Here is an 18,575-nt window from a genome sequence, read left to right as displayed (position 1 = left end):
TTTCCATATTGAGGTGAAAAGGAAGCGATTTGTCCCGTACTTCAGCTAGAATTAAAAAATAGACACAAAGCTGGAGTTATTCTGTCTTTGCTGCGCAGTTGCATCTACTTCTCTCATTCACTCCTCCTTCCTCTCCTGTTATTACTTCAAACATGAAACTGATCAATGATCAGCTGATCGGCTTTTCTGCCGCAAGTCCCGTCTTTCTTGTTTGTTTATCGCCCACTTTGCGCTAGAAAGAGGAGACCAGCGGATAAACAACAGCAGCACTTTTCAGCGTGATCAGCTGTTGTTAGAATATATTTAATATTACTTTCTACTATCAGCTGATGGTTTGCTGGAGCCACAGCTGTAAAAGCTGCTGGTCATGACATCGGTTTGGATATGAGAGGGAAACATGAAGATAAAACCAGGAGATGTCCTTATTGAATCATCAGAGCTGAACAGGTGATGGAGAAACAGGTTTACCTTTTTAGGTGACATGAATGAGTTGAAGGGAAGTTATGAACTGTTTCTGAGAGACAAATAACAGCAGGATCCTTTTCTACATAGCTGACGGCTGGTAACTGTGCAGGGGCGGGTCTAGCAAAGTTTTGTCGGGGGCCAGTTTGGGATTAACAGAGAAAGGGGGGCACAAATAAATATTTTTCTTTGTTATGTCATTTAAAACCTTTGAATAAATAATTATCTGAATCTTACAAAAGTGGTCATCTGATTAAATGTATAGAAATCCATTATTGTATATAGTAACTAATAAGTCTAATATACACCCTAGTAAGCTATAGTACTTTTTCCTGAGATGTTAAATTTATTTAAATATTGTAGAAAAATAATTGATTTCTGTGCATTTGTTTTACACTCGCATTAAATTAAAGTTGATTACATCGATTAAGGGCAGGGGGTGGTTCCCTAATATTTTTGCTGGGAGTTGGCAACCCTATTAGTTAGGTTGCTTAATATTTCCACTAAGTACTCTTTAAAATACCAGAATAGGGAGGACGGTGTAGGTTTAAATTTATTAGATTGATCAGTGTTGCTGAACTGTAAAATGTTTTGGGTGGAGTGTATTTTTTGCATAAATTTAGTATGAACTTATACAAAATGCAACAAGATATTTATAAAAAAACATTTTATTGATTACAAAATACACTGTATCGGATTCATATCGGTATCGACAGATATCCAAATTTATGATATCGGAATTGGTATCGGACATTAATAAGTGGTATCGTGCTATCTCTACTTAAAACCAAATCAATATAGAAAAAAAATACAAAAACTTGTCAAACATGGCAGGTTTGTAGTAAACTTTTGTTTTTGTCTGTATCTGCTAACTACTAAAGTTGCTAAATTACTGACCACATAAGCATAAATGCAAACATCAACTAGTGTACCATTCAATGTATCAATTTGGATATAGATATATGACATGCCTCAACTTCACATGTAGCTAAAGCAGCAGGTTATTGTGCGACATGCTGGGGTGACCATCCGAAGCCAGTTTCAGTGTCTGGCCTGAGGGGTGCATAAAAAGGGAGCCGGAACTGAACCACCAACCTTGTAATTAATGAGCGACCCATTTTACCTCCTGAGATAATCCTTTGATCCATTAATTAAGCAATTATTACAGCTCTAAGCTCAGCTCAGTGGGTTTCCTATAGTGTTTTATGTAAAAAATTTTGCCCCGTTGTTGTGTAATCTTTGAAGGAGATGGAAATGACCTTCTGTTTTTGTGACAGGAGAGTTTAGGGTGACTTTCAGACCGAATCACATGCAGGAATCAAAAGTTAAATCATAACTTCCAGCTGATTGCAGTGGATTCTAAATTATGCAGAAAAGAAAAAACTATAACATTATATATAATATTATATATAATACTATACTTGCATATATTTTATTCTATTTATTTAAACGCTGATGGGTTTTTTGTTTTGTTTTTTTGTTTGTTTGTTTTTTGTTTCTCCCTGACACTGGATCACAGTGATCTGTGTGCACTGGGTTTCACTGAAAAAACCTGACTAAAATAACATGATGCATAACTGTGAATAGACTTTTATAATCTGGCTCCAGCTTCTCAACACTGTTCCTGTCCTCCTTGTAAATTGTAAAAAAGCTCCTCTTTGCTTTCGTACAAGTCTCTGGAAACGATATAAATGTATTTGCATTTAAATTGTGTCCTGTCTATTCTGTAAACCTCGAAATTTAATGCCCGTTACAGTAATCTCGACAGGTGCATCTGCAGAATCATTATGTGCATCAAAACTACTGCTGCCTCAGAAGAAAAGAAATGAAATCTGCCTTGAAGTATCTCTGGCCACACACTGCATCTCTGCAGTACAGGTGCACATTGGGAGTAGAACAACTTCTGCTGGGTTTGTTTGAGTACATGTTAGAAGTGGTCCACCTCCCTCTTTGGGATTTCCTTTAACGCTGGTGTTCCATTTCCTGTTTTTGAATCCTTTTTCCCCCCACAGCAACTCAGAGAAAGTGGAGCCTTACAGTTTCATGTCCTCCCGTCTAGTTCATGATGGTCAGATTAGTCTGACAGTATTCGTGAGTTTATTTTACCAGTAGAGCTTTGCACAATTATCATTAACTTGCAAACGTATTAGCATTGCTACACATTTTAAACTTTACTGTAATGAATGGTTTGATCAGAGCTTGAAAACCAGCAGGTCTGACTTGCATTTGCATCAGACCAAGTGCTTTTCCATAAAATATTGCAGAAATGCTTCAAATAAAAGGAATTTTAAATCTTAGCAAGGCCCTCTGCAGCTTTTAAACTGATTGAGATGAAGCCTGAACAAAAAGCTCAGTAAACTCTATTTGAAGAGCATCTAATTACTTACAAAAGCACCTGGACCTATGCCAGATCTCATAGAATGACGACAGAGCTAAGAGCACTGTTAATGGGGTCTGTTCAAGATTTAAAGCTTGGGTCTATCTACTACCTCCACGACTTCAGCTGTCCCGTTTTATGCTGTCTGTGCTTTTCTTTTTGGTTTGTTTTGGAAGTTTACTTCATTTCATTATTTTGTTGAATAGAAGAAAAAGAAGATGCGCGCACACACAGAGCACTGTAAGCTGGATTTGCTGTAATAGGTTTGGCTTTTTATGTCAAGAATAATAACAGCTCTGTAAACATAAATGACATTGTGACTGAGGTGTGATACGAATGGCACTCTACTGTATTCCTTTACGGGAATGATTCCTCATTTGAGGCTCCAACTTGGTCCCTGTGGGAGGATGCTGTGTTTGTATAATGAAGGGCAAAGCAGTGGTTGGGTAAGATGGGAAGGGTGGGGAGCCTATGTGTTGCAGAGATAGGACTCTCCACCTAAACATGAGCCAAGGCAGTCTGTTTGTAAACATTAGTTGTGCGTTGGCCGGTCTGGGCGTATGAGATAGACAGACAGTTTTTAATTTTCAAAGCCTCCTTTTAATAAAAGTGCCCATTTGACAACTTCATAGATACTTTGTGTTCTGTCACAGACTATTGAAGGTTTTCAAAAGACTCTTTTTAAAAGGTAGAAAGTGGAAATGCTTGCTACACTCCAGGAAAAAGTAGGAATCTGTCCAAGTTTGGCTTTGAAAAAGTATGTAACTTACACCATTTCTGTTCACCGTTTACTTAAGTATGGAGATGCTCAATTTATAGAAAAGACGCGCTATTAAAAATGATTGGTAAATAATGTAAGGTGTCAGCGGGGAGATGCATTTCTAAAAGTCTGCATCCTCATTGCGTGCATAGTTTATGGACACGCCTGGGCCACTAATCTCTGCTGTCAGTTCCTTGTGACTAGAACTAAAGTACTCCTCTCTAATACATTAATTAGTGGAAAATTATGTCTTTGTTCAGTTTGATGGACATTTCCAAGAACTGTGTGTGACATTAAGATGACTGACTGCACAAATTAGCTGGAAATAACTGGTGTCACTGAGATGCCTGAAGCTGAAAGGAGCAGGAACTGTAACGACTGCAGGGAAGCTATTCTGCATGTTTGCTGGAAGTCGAGTGTGTATGACTTGGCAGTCATCTATTATGACTAACATAGGAAAGATTAACTCTGTTTTAAGCAACCTTAACAGGTAATGGGACAAGTACTGATTTCTAAACAGCAGTGGCAGCTGTTTGTATCAAAAATAGTGTTTTCTTTTAGTCATGCAAAGATGAAAAAGACCCTAAAAGGATCAGTGATTTTATATTGGTTTTATTGTATAGAGTGTGATAAAGGTGGCATGCCTTCTCTGGCATGCCAGATATTGTTTTTGCATGGTTTTGTGTATGTGAATAGCTTTCAAGGGCACCAAAGGCATACAGTTGAACTATGACTTGCATTAATTGATGAGATTAGATCTAGTAGTATACACTCCACACACACCATGTTTATAGTGAAAATCCTCTGTTGCAAATTTTAGAATTTCCTGTGTTGCATCAGACTTTGCAAACATTTTCTGTCTTCCAAGAATCTTGATCTGTTTGAACAGAATCATTGTGGAAATGTTGCACAACAACCACCGACCCTGCGTAAGTGTGAAACCAAGATTAAGGTGTGATGAAAACATTGCAGAAAACGAAGAAGGGAAAGTCACATAGAACCACGTGGTGACGCAGGAGAAAATGTCATACTTTTTTCTTTTTATGACTGAAAATTACAAATTGGTCACGGCGTACAACTGACTGTAGACATCATCTTTGTCAGTTGTGCCCTTTTCCTTAGGAAGCCAATATTAGAGTGACTGAAAGACATTGCATATCATCAGCTCGCTTTATTTCTCTAAACTGTACTGTTACCTGCCCTTTTCAGAGTAATTAGGGTACTTGTTAAATCTCCTGCCTAGAGATTAGCAGTTTATTTGCTTCAAGACATCTTTTTTTTAAGGCTTCAAACCAACCCAACACTAGACTAACACAAAAAGCAAAAGCAAGACAGTTCTCTAACCTAAGGTCAAAAGCAGTATAAAACCAAATATCTACTAACTGCTACTAAGTAAAATTACAAGCATTAGCCAATAGCTCATATCAATAGGCAACTTCTAGTACTACTTCTCTCTCAGGGCAAAACCAAATGTTGTCTCTTTGTTGTGCCCTGAGAGAGAAGAGATGGTTGTCAGGTGGACTTTACAAAGCTGCTAACTCTACATAGCTTGGATTGAGGAGAGATCAGCATCAAGTGTTAGCAAATAGCACACATGATACAGGCAGGGATGGCTCCTGAATTTTTACATAGGGGTGACCAAATGGGGGCCACTAAAAAGTACAGTTTGTTTGGGTTTTTTTTTTTTTTTTTTTTTTTTTGTATGTCTAAGTTCTTTGGATGCATCTGGGCAACTCAAGGTTCAGTATCTTGCCTGAAGATACTTTAACATTCAGAACTACCAACCCTCCAGTTTGCAGACAATCCCCTCGACCCCCTGAGCCACAGCTGCCCCTGGACATAACATGCTGTGTGACTTGCAAAATGAATGGCTCGTTTGATTGCCTTCTTTTTTTTAGATTTGATAGAATTTGATTCAGTGCTGAGAAGCAATATTTAATATACTTTATTATGTTGTCTCTGTGTACAACATGACATTTGCTGTTAAGATATAAATAACAGTCTTGGAGAGAGAGAATCATAGTAACCTTTTAGTCTGAGATGTTGCACCACCTTGATCTCACTTCAAGAGAATTGAAAATGGAAAGGAAGTAAGCGTAGACATTTATTTTTCTGTGTATGGTAACATTTTTTTATTTAAATATGCGTGCTTGTCTGTATTTGTGGTTTGCTCTGTTATGGCCCTTATTTTCAGTCTGGTATAAACTGCCACAGTAACACCTCACCCCCGTTGACCCCGGATGAATCTGGATGTTAACATTTCCGCTTGGATAGATTGACCTCACGTACATACCTTAAGTGAAATACCTCCCTTTTGTCACTTTTTGAACTGGCATTGCTTCAGTGTAGCTGTCGAAATGACCTTCATTTACTTCTTGCTTCTCTCAGCCTTGTGTCTCTAGTGATCTGTAGAGGCGGGGAGAGGGGTGTGCTGCGATTTAGTCGTCCTTCAAATCAGGTGCTCGTCCTTGCAGCAGGCACTTCTCTGTCTTCCTCCTCTGACACATTTTTTTCCCCTCTCCTGTTCCCGTGTAACCAGCCGTTTTGCAGTACAGCAAGAACAATTCTGCAGAGGGTGTAAAAAGGCGGGCTTATATTCACTGTATTCTGCTTCTGTCAACAATTCCTGATAGAGCTCCCATGTTTTGAAAACCCAGTGCAGACTTGGTTACTGTTCTGTTTGGCGTTGGCTCAAAATCTGCCTCCGTTTGTCTGTTGTTGGTTTGCATACTTGTCTAGGTGCACCCACAAGCAAAGTGAGACAGAAATTTTTAATTAGTCCTGAGCTGCTCTGGAATTCAGTGAGTCTCATTAGTGAGGAGTCCATAGTGCTCCCGTGCCTCTAATCTCACCATTTCTGCTGTTGTCCTGCTGAGGACTCTCTATTAATTTATGTGACATGGTGACACTCGTGGCCAGTTCATTTTAATTTCTTGTACTATTTTCTGAGTGTGGTTAAAAGGTTTTTTTTATTTTATTTTATTTTATTTTTTAAGACTCACCATTGTTAAACTCCTAATGTGTCCTTTCTCTGTTTAGGTGACCTGGGCAGAGCAACAGGTGGTAAAACAGAGGAAAAAGAGGGATGTTTTTGAAGAGCCTTTAGATCCCAAGTTCAGAGACCAGTGGTACCTGGTAAGTATAAACAAGAGGCCATGGGTTTTTTCTTTTTCCTTTTTCTGTTCGTCTTTGAAAAATAATTCTGTGCTGCAGCCTAGTAGAGCTTTTTATCTGTCTAAAGTCAATATAGGTAATTACATTTAGAGCTGTGATATTTCCTCAGGGTCTGAAAATAAACCTGTATGAATCCAATATACTTTTTGTGTGTGTTTTTGGGGAGGGTGCTGTTTGTCTGGCTTGTTTGTAGAACAAGACACTCTAGTGTGACTTTACCTAAAGGATTCAGCTTTAACAATAGCATACTTTCGTACACCGAGCTCCCCTCAGCTCTGAATGGCATGTTTCTTGAAATTGATGGTTTACTTTGGTCCATAAACGGCACAGCAACAAAGAGCAAAAAGCGGAGTGAGAGAGGGGTGATTCATCTCGAAGTGCGCTTGTTTTCAGTCGATTGATTTTCACATTCGACTTGAAGAATGCCACTGATACACTGGCCTGTTAAAAGCAGCAGTAACAACTCTGGAGATTTTCTGTTCAGCCTCACTCTTCCTGCAATTACTGTGAGGTTGCTTGAGGCAGAAGATTATTCATGGTGATGCAAAGCACACTTGTTTCACCACTTGTTCAAAATGTCTTCGCTTTAACGCACTCTGTTCTCCACTGTGCTTGAACAGTTAGTGGCACTTTGATAAGTAAATGTGCCAAGTTCACAGCATTTAAGAGTTGAACTGTTTAATAAAAACCTGTCTGTGATACATGTAGATATGTTTTATGTGAAAGTTGGGGGAGTGCTTTTAGTGTCTTTCGAGGGCTGCAGCTAATGATTCTTATCATTCCTTCTGTCCAGCTAATCCACTGGAGAGCACAGAAGAGGATTATACTTCTGTCTGTTTCAGCCTTGCAGAAATAAAATAAAGAAAATAAGTAAATGGTTGTCATTATGCAAAATGCATTGGGTGGATTTGAATAATACTGGTAATACTCAATTGTCCAAAGAGGTCGTGAGCATCAGTAATGTGCTGCTCTTCTCTCAATGCACTAAATAAGTCTGATTCTCATTAAAACTGAACCAGCCTGACCACACGAGGGTGTGGGTGGGTCTGTTGGCAGGGTTTCCAGCATCTGCTGTTACAATGAATATTTAATAATGCTTATATTTATCAAGGAGGGAAAAAAGTCTGATTAGACTCATTCTTGTACAATTGATAAATCATGGGCAGATCTCATGCTCAGCTCTATATTTGCTCGAAATATGAGTGCGCCCAAGGAAATGCTAAAATTAAGAGAGATGGGAAAGATTTGATGAACAATATCCAAAGTGAAACCTTGGACATGCCTCTCAGATTTATTATTCAGCAAGTGTGTAAGCCACAAAAGACCTTTTCAGTCTGAATCAGCATTGCAGATCGCAGCGTTTACGTTTTAATTTATTTTCCTGTCGATGGTTTAAAAGTGTCAATGGCAGTACAAGCTTGAGAAATAAAAATAATTCTGTCTGGTAAACTGCACTCACAAGGGCTGGAAATTTAAGAGGAAAATACAGTAAACGCTACACTAGACACATTATATTTTAATGATGCACTTTGAAAATAAAAAGGGCTTTGAAGTAGTTGAAAGCAAGACGTGGCTTTTGACCAAAGGTCAAGCTGAATGTCGAAAGCCCATCAAAAAGCATACTGAATGATCATTGCTATTTTCCACGTCACTATATCTCTGGCTTACCAGGTATTAATAAAACACTGTTTTAAAAAAAAAAAAACAAACAACTATGCAAAAAGCTCAGCCTTCACCTAAACATGTTAAATTGCTCTTATTTTATTAATTTGTTTTTATTAAAGGTGTCCTTTTCACTTTTGGTTAAAACTGATTGTCATCCCACAGATATTTTTCTCATAGCTAAATTCTGTGTATTTCATTGCTCTCTGCCCCTCAGTACAACAGCAACCACCATGACTTGAATGCTAAAGCTGCATGGCAGTTGGGCTACACAGGTAAAGGTGTGGTGGTGTCAATCTTGGATGATGGAATCGAGAAGAACCATCCTGACCTGATGCAGAACTATGTGAGTAGCACTTCCTGAGTAGCACCTGCTAAGGTTTTTTTTTTTCATTGTACTTGTACAATTACAATAGAGGGCTATTCTAAGGATTTTCTAATTAATTCTGCAGTGTTACCCTGCTTTTATTTTTCTGTAGTAATGTTTCTAACATTTACATGCTTTTTAAGTTCATAAAAATGTCAGTAAACCATCTGTCCTTTCTAAGGACCCGGATGCCAGCTACGATGTGAACGATGGTGATCCAGATCCCCAGCCTCGATACACACAGCTTAATGACAACAGGTAAAACTCTACTCAGATAAAAACTTAATTTACTCTTGGCCTTCCCTGAAAACACCCTCTTGTTCTTCTTTGTCAAGATAAAACTTGTTTATTAATTTGTCCACCTCCCTGTGTAATAGCTCACAACTGAAATCTAGATAAGTCTGCGGCTGTTTCCCATCCTCTGTTTAGCCTGGAGGCATAAATTCTGAGGGCAGATACAATTAAATGTAAAAGGCTGTAGGTTTTGTTTTATTAAACAGCTTCTTTTTTTCTATTTATTCTATTTGATATTTCCGAAAATGTGCCGCTGTTTTCTAAAGTAAACCTTACTCCTGTCATATCCACAACATAAGTCTCTGATTTGATTTGGCCTTTAAAAATCGAGCGTTTCTTTAGCCCAGATAAATCTGCAGAAGGATTAAGGTAGTGTGCGAAGAAAACTACTTTCTTGCAGTGGCATCTGCAGATGGCATTAGGACTTGTTTACCATCACAGTGACGTCTTGCAGAGAATTGATTGAATTAAGTTCATCAGCATTAATGAAACAGCAAAGCTCTTGGCTCTGGAGGGTCTCTGTTTGCTTCTCTTCATTCTCAGTGCCTGCCTTCTTTCTGGGTTTAATTTCTGATTTGCTGTAATCTGCTGCTTGTGGGCCACTGGCCTGGGAGGCTTTTTTAACTTGAGGCTCACCATGATTACTGGTGAGAAGATTATACTTGGGCATGGATGAAAATGCAACAGGGCCCTGGAGCAGGCACCATCAGTATGGAGGCCAGAGGGATACAATCAGAGTGGCAGCATGGCCCAAACATATTGAAACTATGCTAATGCTGAATCAGCACCTTAAAGGCTTTGTCGAACATACAGGGGTTTGGGGCTGATTGTAGTAGCTAATTGCTTTCAAATTAAACATAGTTCACCGTAATTTAAAGCAGAAGCACAAACAGTTATCAGCAAACGCTTGGAACGGTGAGACAACGCAAACAGTATGTGCCATGCTTTCTGATTTAGCTCAGTTAAGTGTTTTTAACAGCGACATCAAGATTTTCTTGTGAAAGAATGTGGAAGAACATCCCTCTGGTGCGGCTCCATATATCCAAAATCTATGCCAAGGCACGCTTAAGCTCTTCTAGCTGCTCGTAGTGGCCTAGAGCCCAGCTAAGACACTTACTATTGATGTTTCCTTCATTTTTGGTTGCACCTCTTTCCAACCCTCGCTCACCTCGGCCCTTATCTCCTGCCACCCAGCTCCCTGTGTCTGTCTCATTGCTGGAACAAGTGTGTGTGTGTGTGTGTGTGTGTGTGTGTGTGACTGTGTGACTGCACGATGTGTGTTTGCCTGTTATCCTTGCTCTACTGTGAGGTTGGTGCAGATGCATGTGTAAACAGCCTGTGGGCAGGCATGAAACTGCGTAACGTTGTGTTAAACTGTAAGTGTCTGTTCCCTGCAGAAAGCCCAACTCTGTTCACCTACATAAAGCAGTCTTTCTCTCGCAGCATACAAGCAGCAATAAGGACCATTCACTGTCATGTTTATCTAAAACACCATGTGATCTAGATGTTTCTTTTTCCAAGTTTTCTCTCAGTTCTATCAGAACGGTTTCCAAATCTGCATTTCTTGATTAATGTTAAACTGACAATCTACAGGGATGCTTAAAAAAAATACATTTGAGCCTGTGAGCTTTTAGTGCTGCTGTAGCACAAAAACCATAGTCATGATTATTTTGCTCAATAGTTGGAATCTCAGTAATTTAGCAGAATTATTCATTAACTTAATAAACATGCAGCAGGGAATTTCCTTGAACTTTATATATAATTTATATGGAAAAAAATTGTGATAGGGGACACAGGGTGTCCAGTTGGCACTCAATCCCGGACTGGTGTGTTTTTGAATATAAAGCACTGCAACAGCACTGCCTTGCCTTGGTAGCTGCTACAAACTGGAGCAGACATGTACAGTAGCCACGGGGAGAGTGACTGAGAGCAAAAGCCAATAACTAACTGACACATTGGTTTTCAGTAGCGTGTGACCAACCAGCTGAGAGATCCTTAAACTCTCGGCAGCTACGAGCCTTAGTAACCCTTTCACAGAATCTCCACCACAAATCTTGCTGCTACTTTGAGATGCATCACATTGACCATGTCTTACTGTTTGTGACTCAAGCTGAACTAAACTGAATTTAGGCTTTTTGTTGGGTGAAAGTGTGCTTCATGTATGACACAAGTTGATCTGTATCCGTACACAGGACTGACTAAACATGTGACCTCAAAAGAATTCACTGCACAGCAATGGATAAAAAGCCTGCTAACAGTAACCTTGTGAATACTTTTCCAGACCTTACGTTGATCTCTCAGGACAATTTACCTCACATTCCTTACTTCACTTTCCTCTGCAAACATAACCAGACACTTTGACCTGTGGGTCTGATTGTTTGTTAACTGGCAAACCATCAATAGACTAAAGAATGAACAGAGAAGGTGGTTGTTCAGAGACCAGCCAGCAAGTATTCCTCGAGTTTGAGGACGACAATATCATGTCTGAGTGAAGCAGTTTAGGTTTTAAACAATGCTGATTGTTCTGCCAGCTGTGGGTCTGAATACTGATCGTGTGTTGGCCTTGAGCCTGCAGCCAGCTGTAGTTGCTGTAACCCAAGTCAGTCCTTGTGCCTCGAGTCTGCCATAGGGCTTGTTCCTGCTGTAATCTGAACAGGGCTTTGTTGAAACTGCTCTTTGTTCACCATAATTTTTTGTTAGAGACAAAGAATCCAGTTAATGAACAGTGTATCACATACAAAAGGTGTTTCAGCGTTTCTATGAAGCGTTTTTTTATTTCCAGGAAAAGGGAGATTTTATGGCAGCTCCGCAGAGAATGATAATTAAAGGTCTTTAGTTATTTATTTATTTTATTTATTTATTTAGGAGAACGTTTTCATACTGTAACTGCTAATGATTGTAATTGCTAATTTAGACAGCATAGCTATAAACCCACCAGTCAAAAAGTAAAGTTGGTAAAGTGGGAGGCATTTAATGACATTAATGTATACAGAAATCAGATTTAATTGTCCACATGATGATGGATAACATTGCTTTTATTTCTGTTTTCTTTGTACTCTATTCCATATAATAAGGGCTTTCTGACGCACTTGCCAAACTACATCTAACAGAATGGGAAAATGTATTTCGGAGGAAGGACACAGAAACAAGGCAAACAAGTTTTGTCCTGTGTAAATGTAGCATGATCAGTTTTCTTTTTAAGAAGTGTGTGCAACTGAGAGTTTAGAAGACTGTTTCATATTATCTGAGAGCCTCGCAGTGTCAGGGAATTTATCAGGACGATATTACAGCCGTGATAATTAATCTCCGGGACTTGTTAACAACTGATTGAACACTTCTACCCTTGTCTTGTCAGTCAGCTCTATGTTCCTGCTGACAATGTCTCTGAGTGGTTTCTCTGGAGTACTTCATGTGAAGATCTCCAGCACTGTGCTGTCAGCTCTTTAGCCTCCTGCCGGAACCCTGAGCACGAGGTTCAGTCCAGCTTTAATGTGATGTCTTCTCAGGAACTCGAAACAGTAGAAATGAGGACAGTCACTGAGCCAGCATTCATTCCTTCAATCACGGCTCGCTCTCATTATCGGGACTGGAAGCTCCCCGAGGCTAATCTTTGTGAATGATTATACTGTTGACAGATGAACTCAGAGTCATAGTTTCTAATTAGACATGGAATCAATCTGCATTTGGAGATTTTGGGCAATAAACTATTAAAATCTTTCACCGGGGTTCTATTTGATATTATTATAAAGGCTTCTCTCTTATTCCCCTTCCCCCCCCCCCCCCCCCCCTCCTCCCCTCCTCACCACCATTCATCCAATCTGCTTCACACCCAAGGAAGTGAAGTCCTATTTTGGGCTAAAAGTTGATTTCTGAAGAAAGAAAAAGTTTTGAGCACGACATCCTTAGTAGGCCACTGTCGATAGGGAGTGTTAGCAGCGTGATCACAACAGCTTATTGACTAGGGCTCAGTCTAAACTGCGAACAGTCATTGAGACAAACTTATTACCACCTGAGGTGAAGTTGTTGAGGAATGCTATCTTTACTAACTATCAGCTGTCCCACCATCTGTTTTATCACCACAGTGGTTATTTAACAGCAAGCAGCTAGTGAAAGTGGAGTTTGGGACTGATTAACTATTGTGGTCCGCTCGATAGGCACAAGCTCTGCAGCTAAAGCTCGCTTCACTTGTGTTTGAGCTTGCATGCAGTGAGAGACACGTATGAACTTATAGCTGTCCTCCTTTCAAAACTCACACAGTATTTATGTGTATGTGTGGATGTATGAGTTTCTGCACGCTGTACTTCTTATAAACACTCTGGCTGCTTGTTGTTTACTATGGCAGCACACATGCAGGGCAAGTATTAAAGCCTGTGCATATAAAATCAATCTAAATAATGTCATTTCTGGATCGCAGTCAAAGACTAATGCTGTTGGATCATTGCAGGTAAATGTTGAAAACCCAAATCAGCTGTGTATTTGCTGACATATCCCATTTCCCCCCCATGATAAATGACTGCAATAACTCAATTGTGCTGCAAAGTGCACTGGTCCCCCTCTAAACAGGGACAATGTGAACCTGCGCTGCACCAGTTTTAGAACACTGTACTGTCTCTGCAGAGAGAGGAGGTTTTGTGGATGTGTTGCCCTCACAACCTAAAAAACTGATACGGTAGAAAAATTTCATTTGAGTAAGGGAGTAAGCTTCTTTGCCCAATCAGAATTTGCTAGAATTTGGCCCAAAGATGCACCCTTCTCTCTTTCTCTCCCCCCCTTTTCTACTGACCTTAGCAACGAGTAGGAGGAGCAAAGAGATATCTTTGTGTATCCATTTCATTTCTCACAGGAAAATGATTCCCAAAACCCTGATTACGCAAGTCATTCTTGTATAATCAGGTTCAGAAGCCCAGGGCTCTCTCTGTGAATCATTTGTATCCCATGAACAGCCTAGCACGTAATTGACTTTAATGCATGTATTAGAGGAAGACTTCAGGAGGGATAGGCCTGTGCATGCCTGGGATCCCATCGCAGACAGCTGAGCTGTTCTTTATCATCAACTTTCTCATCAAAAACACGGATGCTGTAGGATCTAAGACTCCAAAGTCAACAAACGCACACTGCTGGGATTGCTGTGATAAAGTTCACTGGAAAATCCAGATGACGTGTGCATGCGTGTGTGAGTGTTTAACTTGGTGTCTGTAAAGATGTTTTTTATTATCCAACTGGGCCTCTGCTACCAGCTCTGTGGTAACAGAGGCCTTTAAGAGACGTGGCACTTTTGTTGCCTCTGGCATTGACATTAACCTTTGCCCTCTTATTTATTTAATGCTCTTTTAGAACTACTTATGACTTTAGTAGCCGTCTACCCTAGGGCTGTGCGATATGACCAAAATCTCATATCCTGATATAAAACATCTATCGTCCAATAACGATATAAATCACAAAAAATGTAATATTTTCTGTACATTCTGTGAATCTCAGGTAGGTGAAGTGTTTCCAGCTGGGCGTCTTGTACCTGGAGTTGAGTGTTTTAACCGATGCATGAAACTACACATTTTTAGACATGGGTTGTAACGGCCGCCGTTTTCTTTGCGAGTATTTATTACACGGCGTGCTGCGGGGAAAGCCTGTTCTAACGTTTGAGTCTAAGGTTTATTTTTTAGCACCTGACGACTCTTTTTTTGCTTCTCATCTGCCAATACTCTGCATACTTTTTCCACGTGATTCTGTTTATTTTGAAAATTCTCAACAGGATCTTGAGCTTTATTGTGAAAGGTTTATGTGGAAAATAAACAAGCGGACATGCGATGGTTTTACCGTCGTTGTTGCTAACCACAACCCATAAAAACAGGCGCTTGTCCGTCTGCAGTATGGTTATATTAAATATAAGAGGAAGAGAGAACTTTAAGAAATTAATATAGCCACTACAGTGACCATCAAAATGATGAAAAAAATATTGCCGTAAACAGTTTATTTTGCGACACCACGAAACAAACGATAGTGTAAAATGAAACGATAGACGTTTTTATATCGTCATCCGATATATATCGTTATATTGAACAGCCCTAGTCTACCCTCAGACTAAATGTCCGTGTTCTGACATCAGATGCAGCCCATTTTATCAGGGAAGGCTGTTCACTGCTGATAGGGTGTTTTGATTATTTGGTTTGTGGTTTGGCAGGTTACCCAGAGGGCCTCAATGAAAGCCTGCTGGCCTAGATAGTTCCTTCAGTAGTGAAGGTCCACTGTATCTGTTGTTTCCTGATGGATCCAGCATTCCTGTCTAGGAATGGCTGCAATCCAATGGGGATTGCGCCATGGTTTAGAGGGCATTAAGAGTGCATGTCCATCTGGCAAGCAATGGGAATGCACTTGACTGGAATATGTTCCCAAGCCCTTCTGTATCTGCTTTTTGTATCTCTGCCTACAGCTTTATCTTGCTAGAGAAGTTCAAACTTGATGAAATAGGCGTTTTAATAACAGCAGAAGTGATTCTCAGTTTCTTGCCACTAGTGTTATATGGCCATTTATTTTTTTCTTTCACTTGACCGTTTCAGGCTTTAGGCTTCCTAAGGTTTACTTTTTCTACAAGGACATGGTAATGCACAGTGGTTTTCAGTCAAACATTTTTTTCTTTAATGGTTGAATTCAGATTGTTTAAACAATCAAGGCCAAAGAGTGTGGGTGTGTTTTGTCTCGGTCTGCAGCTTAACCACAATGAAAGATGAAGTTGAGTATTTCACAAGTAACTTTTTGTTAGACAAGTGCACAACCTGCCGTGTGTGTGTGTGTGTGTGTGTGTGTGTGTTTATATATACAGCAAAATGCTGTCATTAGGCAAATAACATTAGGATAAGCAGTTTGTCTGACGTTCTCATTCTTTCTGTTAAGGCATGGGACCCGATGCGCAGGAGAAGTGGCGGCAGTTGCCAGCAATGGGATCTGTGGCGTTGGTGTGGCTTACAACGCAAAGATCGGAGGTATGGTGTGGATGATTGATTCGATCTCACAGAGGCAAAACCCAGTTTCATCTCAGGTTTTATTTTTTTCTTCCTTTTTTTCCCTCTGACTGCCAGAATGAGGTGAAATACTTGTTCTGCTGTGCCTGTGTTATTTTCAGCCCATTTCCCGGGCACAGCATGCCACTGAATCTCTTTGAACATCACCACAGTTGTTATGTGGATTGCCAGTGTGCTGTAAGTGTAATGGTTTTGCATGGAGTAGAAGTGCTGAAATGCACTGAAATGAGACAATCATATAGCTTTTATTGAATCTCCATTAGCCATAACAGTTTGTATACACACTACACATAAATAAAAATGGCTTTTATACTTCACTTTAGGTGTTCTCTTCAGGCAAACTGTTCTATCCCCGAACCCATAAAATTATTAGTTAAATTATCTCTTTAACATTTTGTGACAGTCCTTAGCCAAGGTCAGTGCCCTGCCTTACATTTTTAAGATTTGTATTGGCCCATTAGTCCAGCTCTCCACATAGATGCTTGAAATTAAGCTTTTTTTGGTGTAATTTTGCTGACAGACATCAGCGCAATAAATTGCAAACTCTGAATATTTACAGGCACCTTGTTGTGCTGATGGTGTCTCAGAAGAAATGAAGGGACTCCTCAAGGTTTTAACTAATTCAGCATAAATGTGAATCTGCAATCTTTAGTTGGTCAAAGGCAAATCCTGCTTCAGGTTTTTTGTCTTCTGTTTTTTTAAGCCAAGTCCCAGACAGCCAGAAGTCAGATTGCTGTTCTACACGTTTGGCAGGGTCTCGTTGGCACCCTGCTGTAATTTCAGCTCCTGCTGTTTTCAAGTGATGCAACCACAAATTGACTGTGTCACTCTAGCCAAAGAAATGCCATCACCTCGTGTCTGTGTCCATCACTGTGCACATGCAGGCTGTTGCTGGCTTTCATCTTCACTCGTTGTCTTTTTTTAATTTAAGAAAGCAAGTCCAATGAAATAAATCCCAAAGCATATTTGTACTTCATTGTTTCGGGTTTGCCTCGTTGTTCTTTGTTTTACAGATATATTTTCCATTTTCATCTACAAGGCAAACTACTAATGCAAAATTTATGTGGCAGATTGACCCAAAACAAATCGGTTGATAGAAAATGAATACAACCATTTTCTTAAAGTATTTCTCTTATTTCTTTTTATGAAATAAAACTAACCAATTTCCTGGTTGCAGCTTCTCAAAGATTCTTTTCTCACTTTTTCTCACAAGATAAATATTTCCATCACTTAAAAAGTCATATTTTTATTATTTTAAACTGTTTTAGATGTTTGATTGATCGGTTAATTAACCTATTAACGAGTTTCCTAATAATGAAAACCCTAGTCTCGGTGCTAATGCCTGTGATAATCTTGTTCTCTTGTTTTTTTTCTTAACGGCTTATTTTGCACTCCTAATGGTTTTCCTTGTTAATAAACGGTTTCAGTGAGCTAGCAGTTAACGTGTCAAGGTGCAACTCCACACAGATGAATAATCATATGCTGGTGTTTGGCCTTAGGGGTCGGAGTGTGCTGTGTACCACTGTTAGTTTTATCTTTAAATGATGAAGATGCGGAGCAGCAGTCGGAGCCTGCTCATTTATGAGAATATACAAAAGCGGAGAGCGTGGCAAAATATTTTGAAATATTAATTTGTTTGTTCTAAAAAGGATTTTGCACCCCGATGGGTTGTTTTGCTTCTGCCTAGAGGGAGAGAGCAGTTTTATCGTTTCTCTTCCCATCCTTCAAAAGAAACCTCAGTAGCTTTTTGATATTATAACAAATATCAGATTTGATTTGTACATCTTGCATATAAATTATTTCATCTTTAAAAAAAAAGTGTAATTTAATTTTTTTTCTCACATGCTAAAATTCCAGCCACATCAAATTTGATGTTGAAAATAAGTTGCTGTGGAGCTATTGCCAGTACATGTGCACATGTGTGCTGTGTTGATGATGATGATGATGATGGCTCAATGCCTGTTTTAGTGCAGAAGACATATTGTTTTGTCAGTGTTGTGGTAGTCTGATGACTCCAGGATGCAACCTAATGATGTTTAGTCCTTTTTAAGGACTGCACATGCTGTAGGAGCTTTTTTTATCTAAGTGCACGCTCTAGCTCACCATGTCTCTGCTTATCTCAATATCCTTCTGCCTACTTCCAGCTGTGATAAAGTTTAACTACTGTGTTCTTTATCTACACTTAAGGCTCTTTTCGATCGGTAAAGTCCAACCAAAACCACCATTCACAAATAACTAAAGGAAAAACAACAAAAAAGAATAACAATCTTTTTTCTTATTACAGGGTACAGACATTTTCCAAAAACTTTGCCTGACATAATACAACACAGTAACATGAGTTGTGCAGATTCTTCAATAGCTGTAAAGAAATGGAAGGAAATGTGTTCGTCAAACATCAGAAACAAGCGAGGGAAACCCATTTATTGTTCATGCTGTCATTATTCCAGCAGCATAAGCTGGGAG

General features: G+C 39.4%; 1 protein-coding gene across 3 annotated transcripts in view; it reads left to right on the top strand.

Annotated features, from left to right (window-relative positions):
* Positions 1-18,575, top strand: part of furina (furin (paired basic amino acid cleaving enzyme) a) — an 83,359-nt gene that overhangs the window by 43,163 nt on the left and 21,621 nt on the right. For all 3 annotated transcript variants that reach the window (XM_087838120.1, XM_087838135.1, XM_087838127.1), the window contains exons 4-7: positions 6,639-6,734; positions 8,653-8,781; positions 8,984-9,060; positions 15,985-16,073. In XM_087838120.1, the coding sequence (XP_087694246.1) occupies positions 6,639-6,734; positions 8,653-8,781; positions 8,984-9,060; positions 15,985-16,073 (391 nt within the window). The remainder of the gene's footprint in view (positions 1-6,638; positions 6,735-8,652; positions 8,782-8,983; positions 9,061-15,984; positions 16,074-18,575) is intronic.

Source organism: Neolamprologus brichardi, chromosome 1 (genome assembly GCF_056152115.1).
Source record: "Neolamprologus brichardi isolate AB-2024 chromosome 1, ASM5615211v1, whole genome shotgun sequence".
In the NCBI taxonomy this organism is placed as follows: Eukaryota; Metazoa; Chordata; class Actinopteri; order Cichliformes; family Cichlidae; genus Neolamprologus; species Neolamprologus brichardi.
Note: the sequence above shows the minus strand (reverse complement) of the source record. Positions and strands in the feature narration are given on the sequence as shown.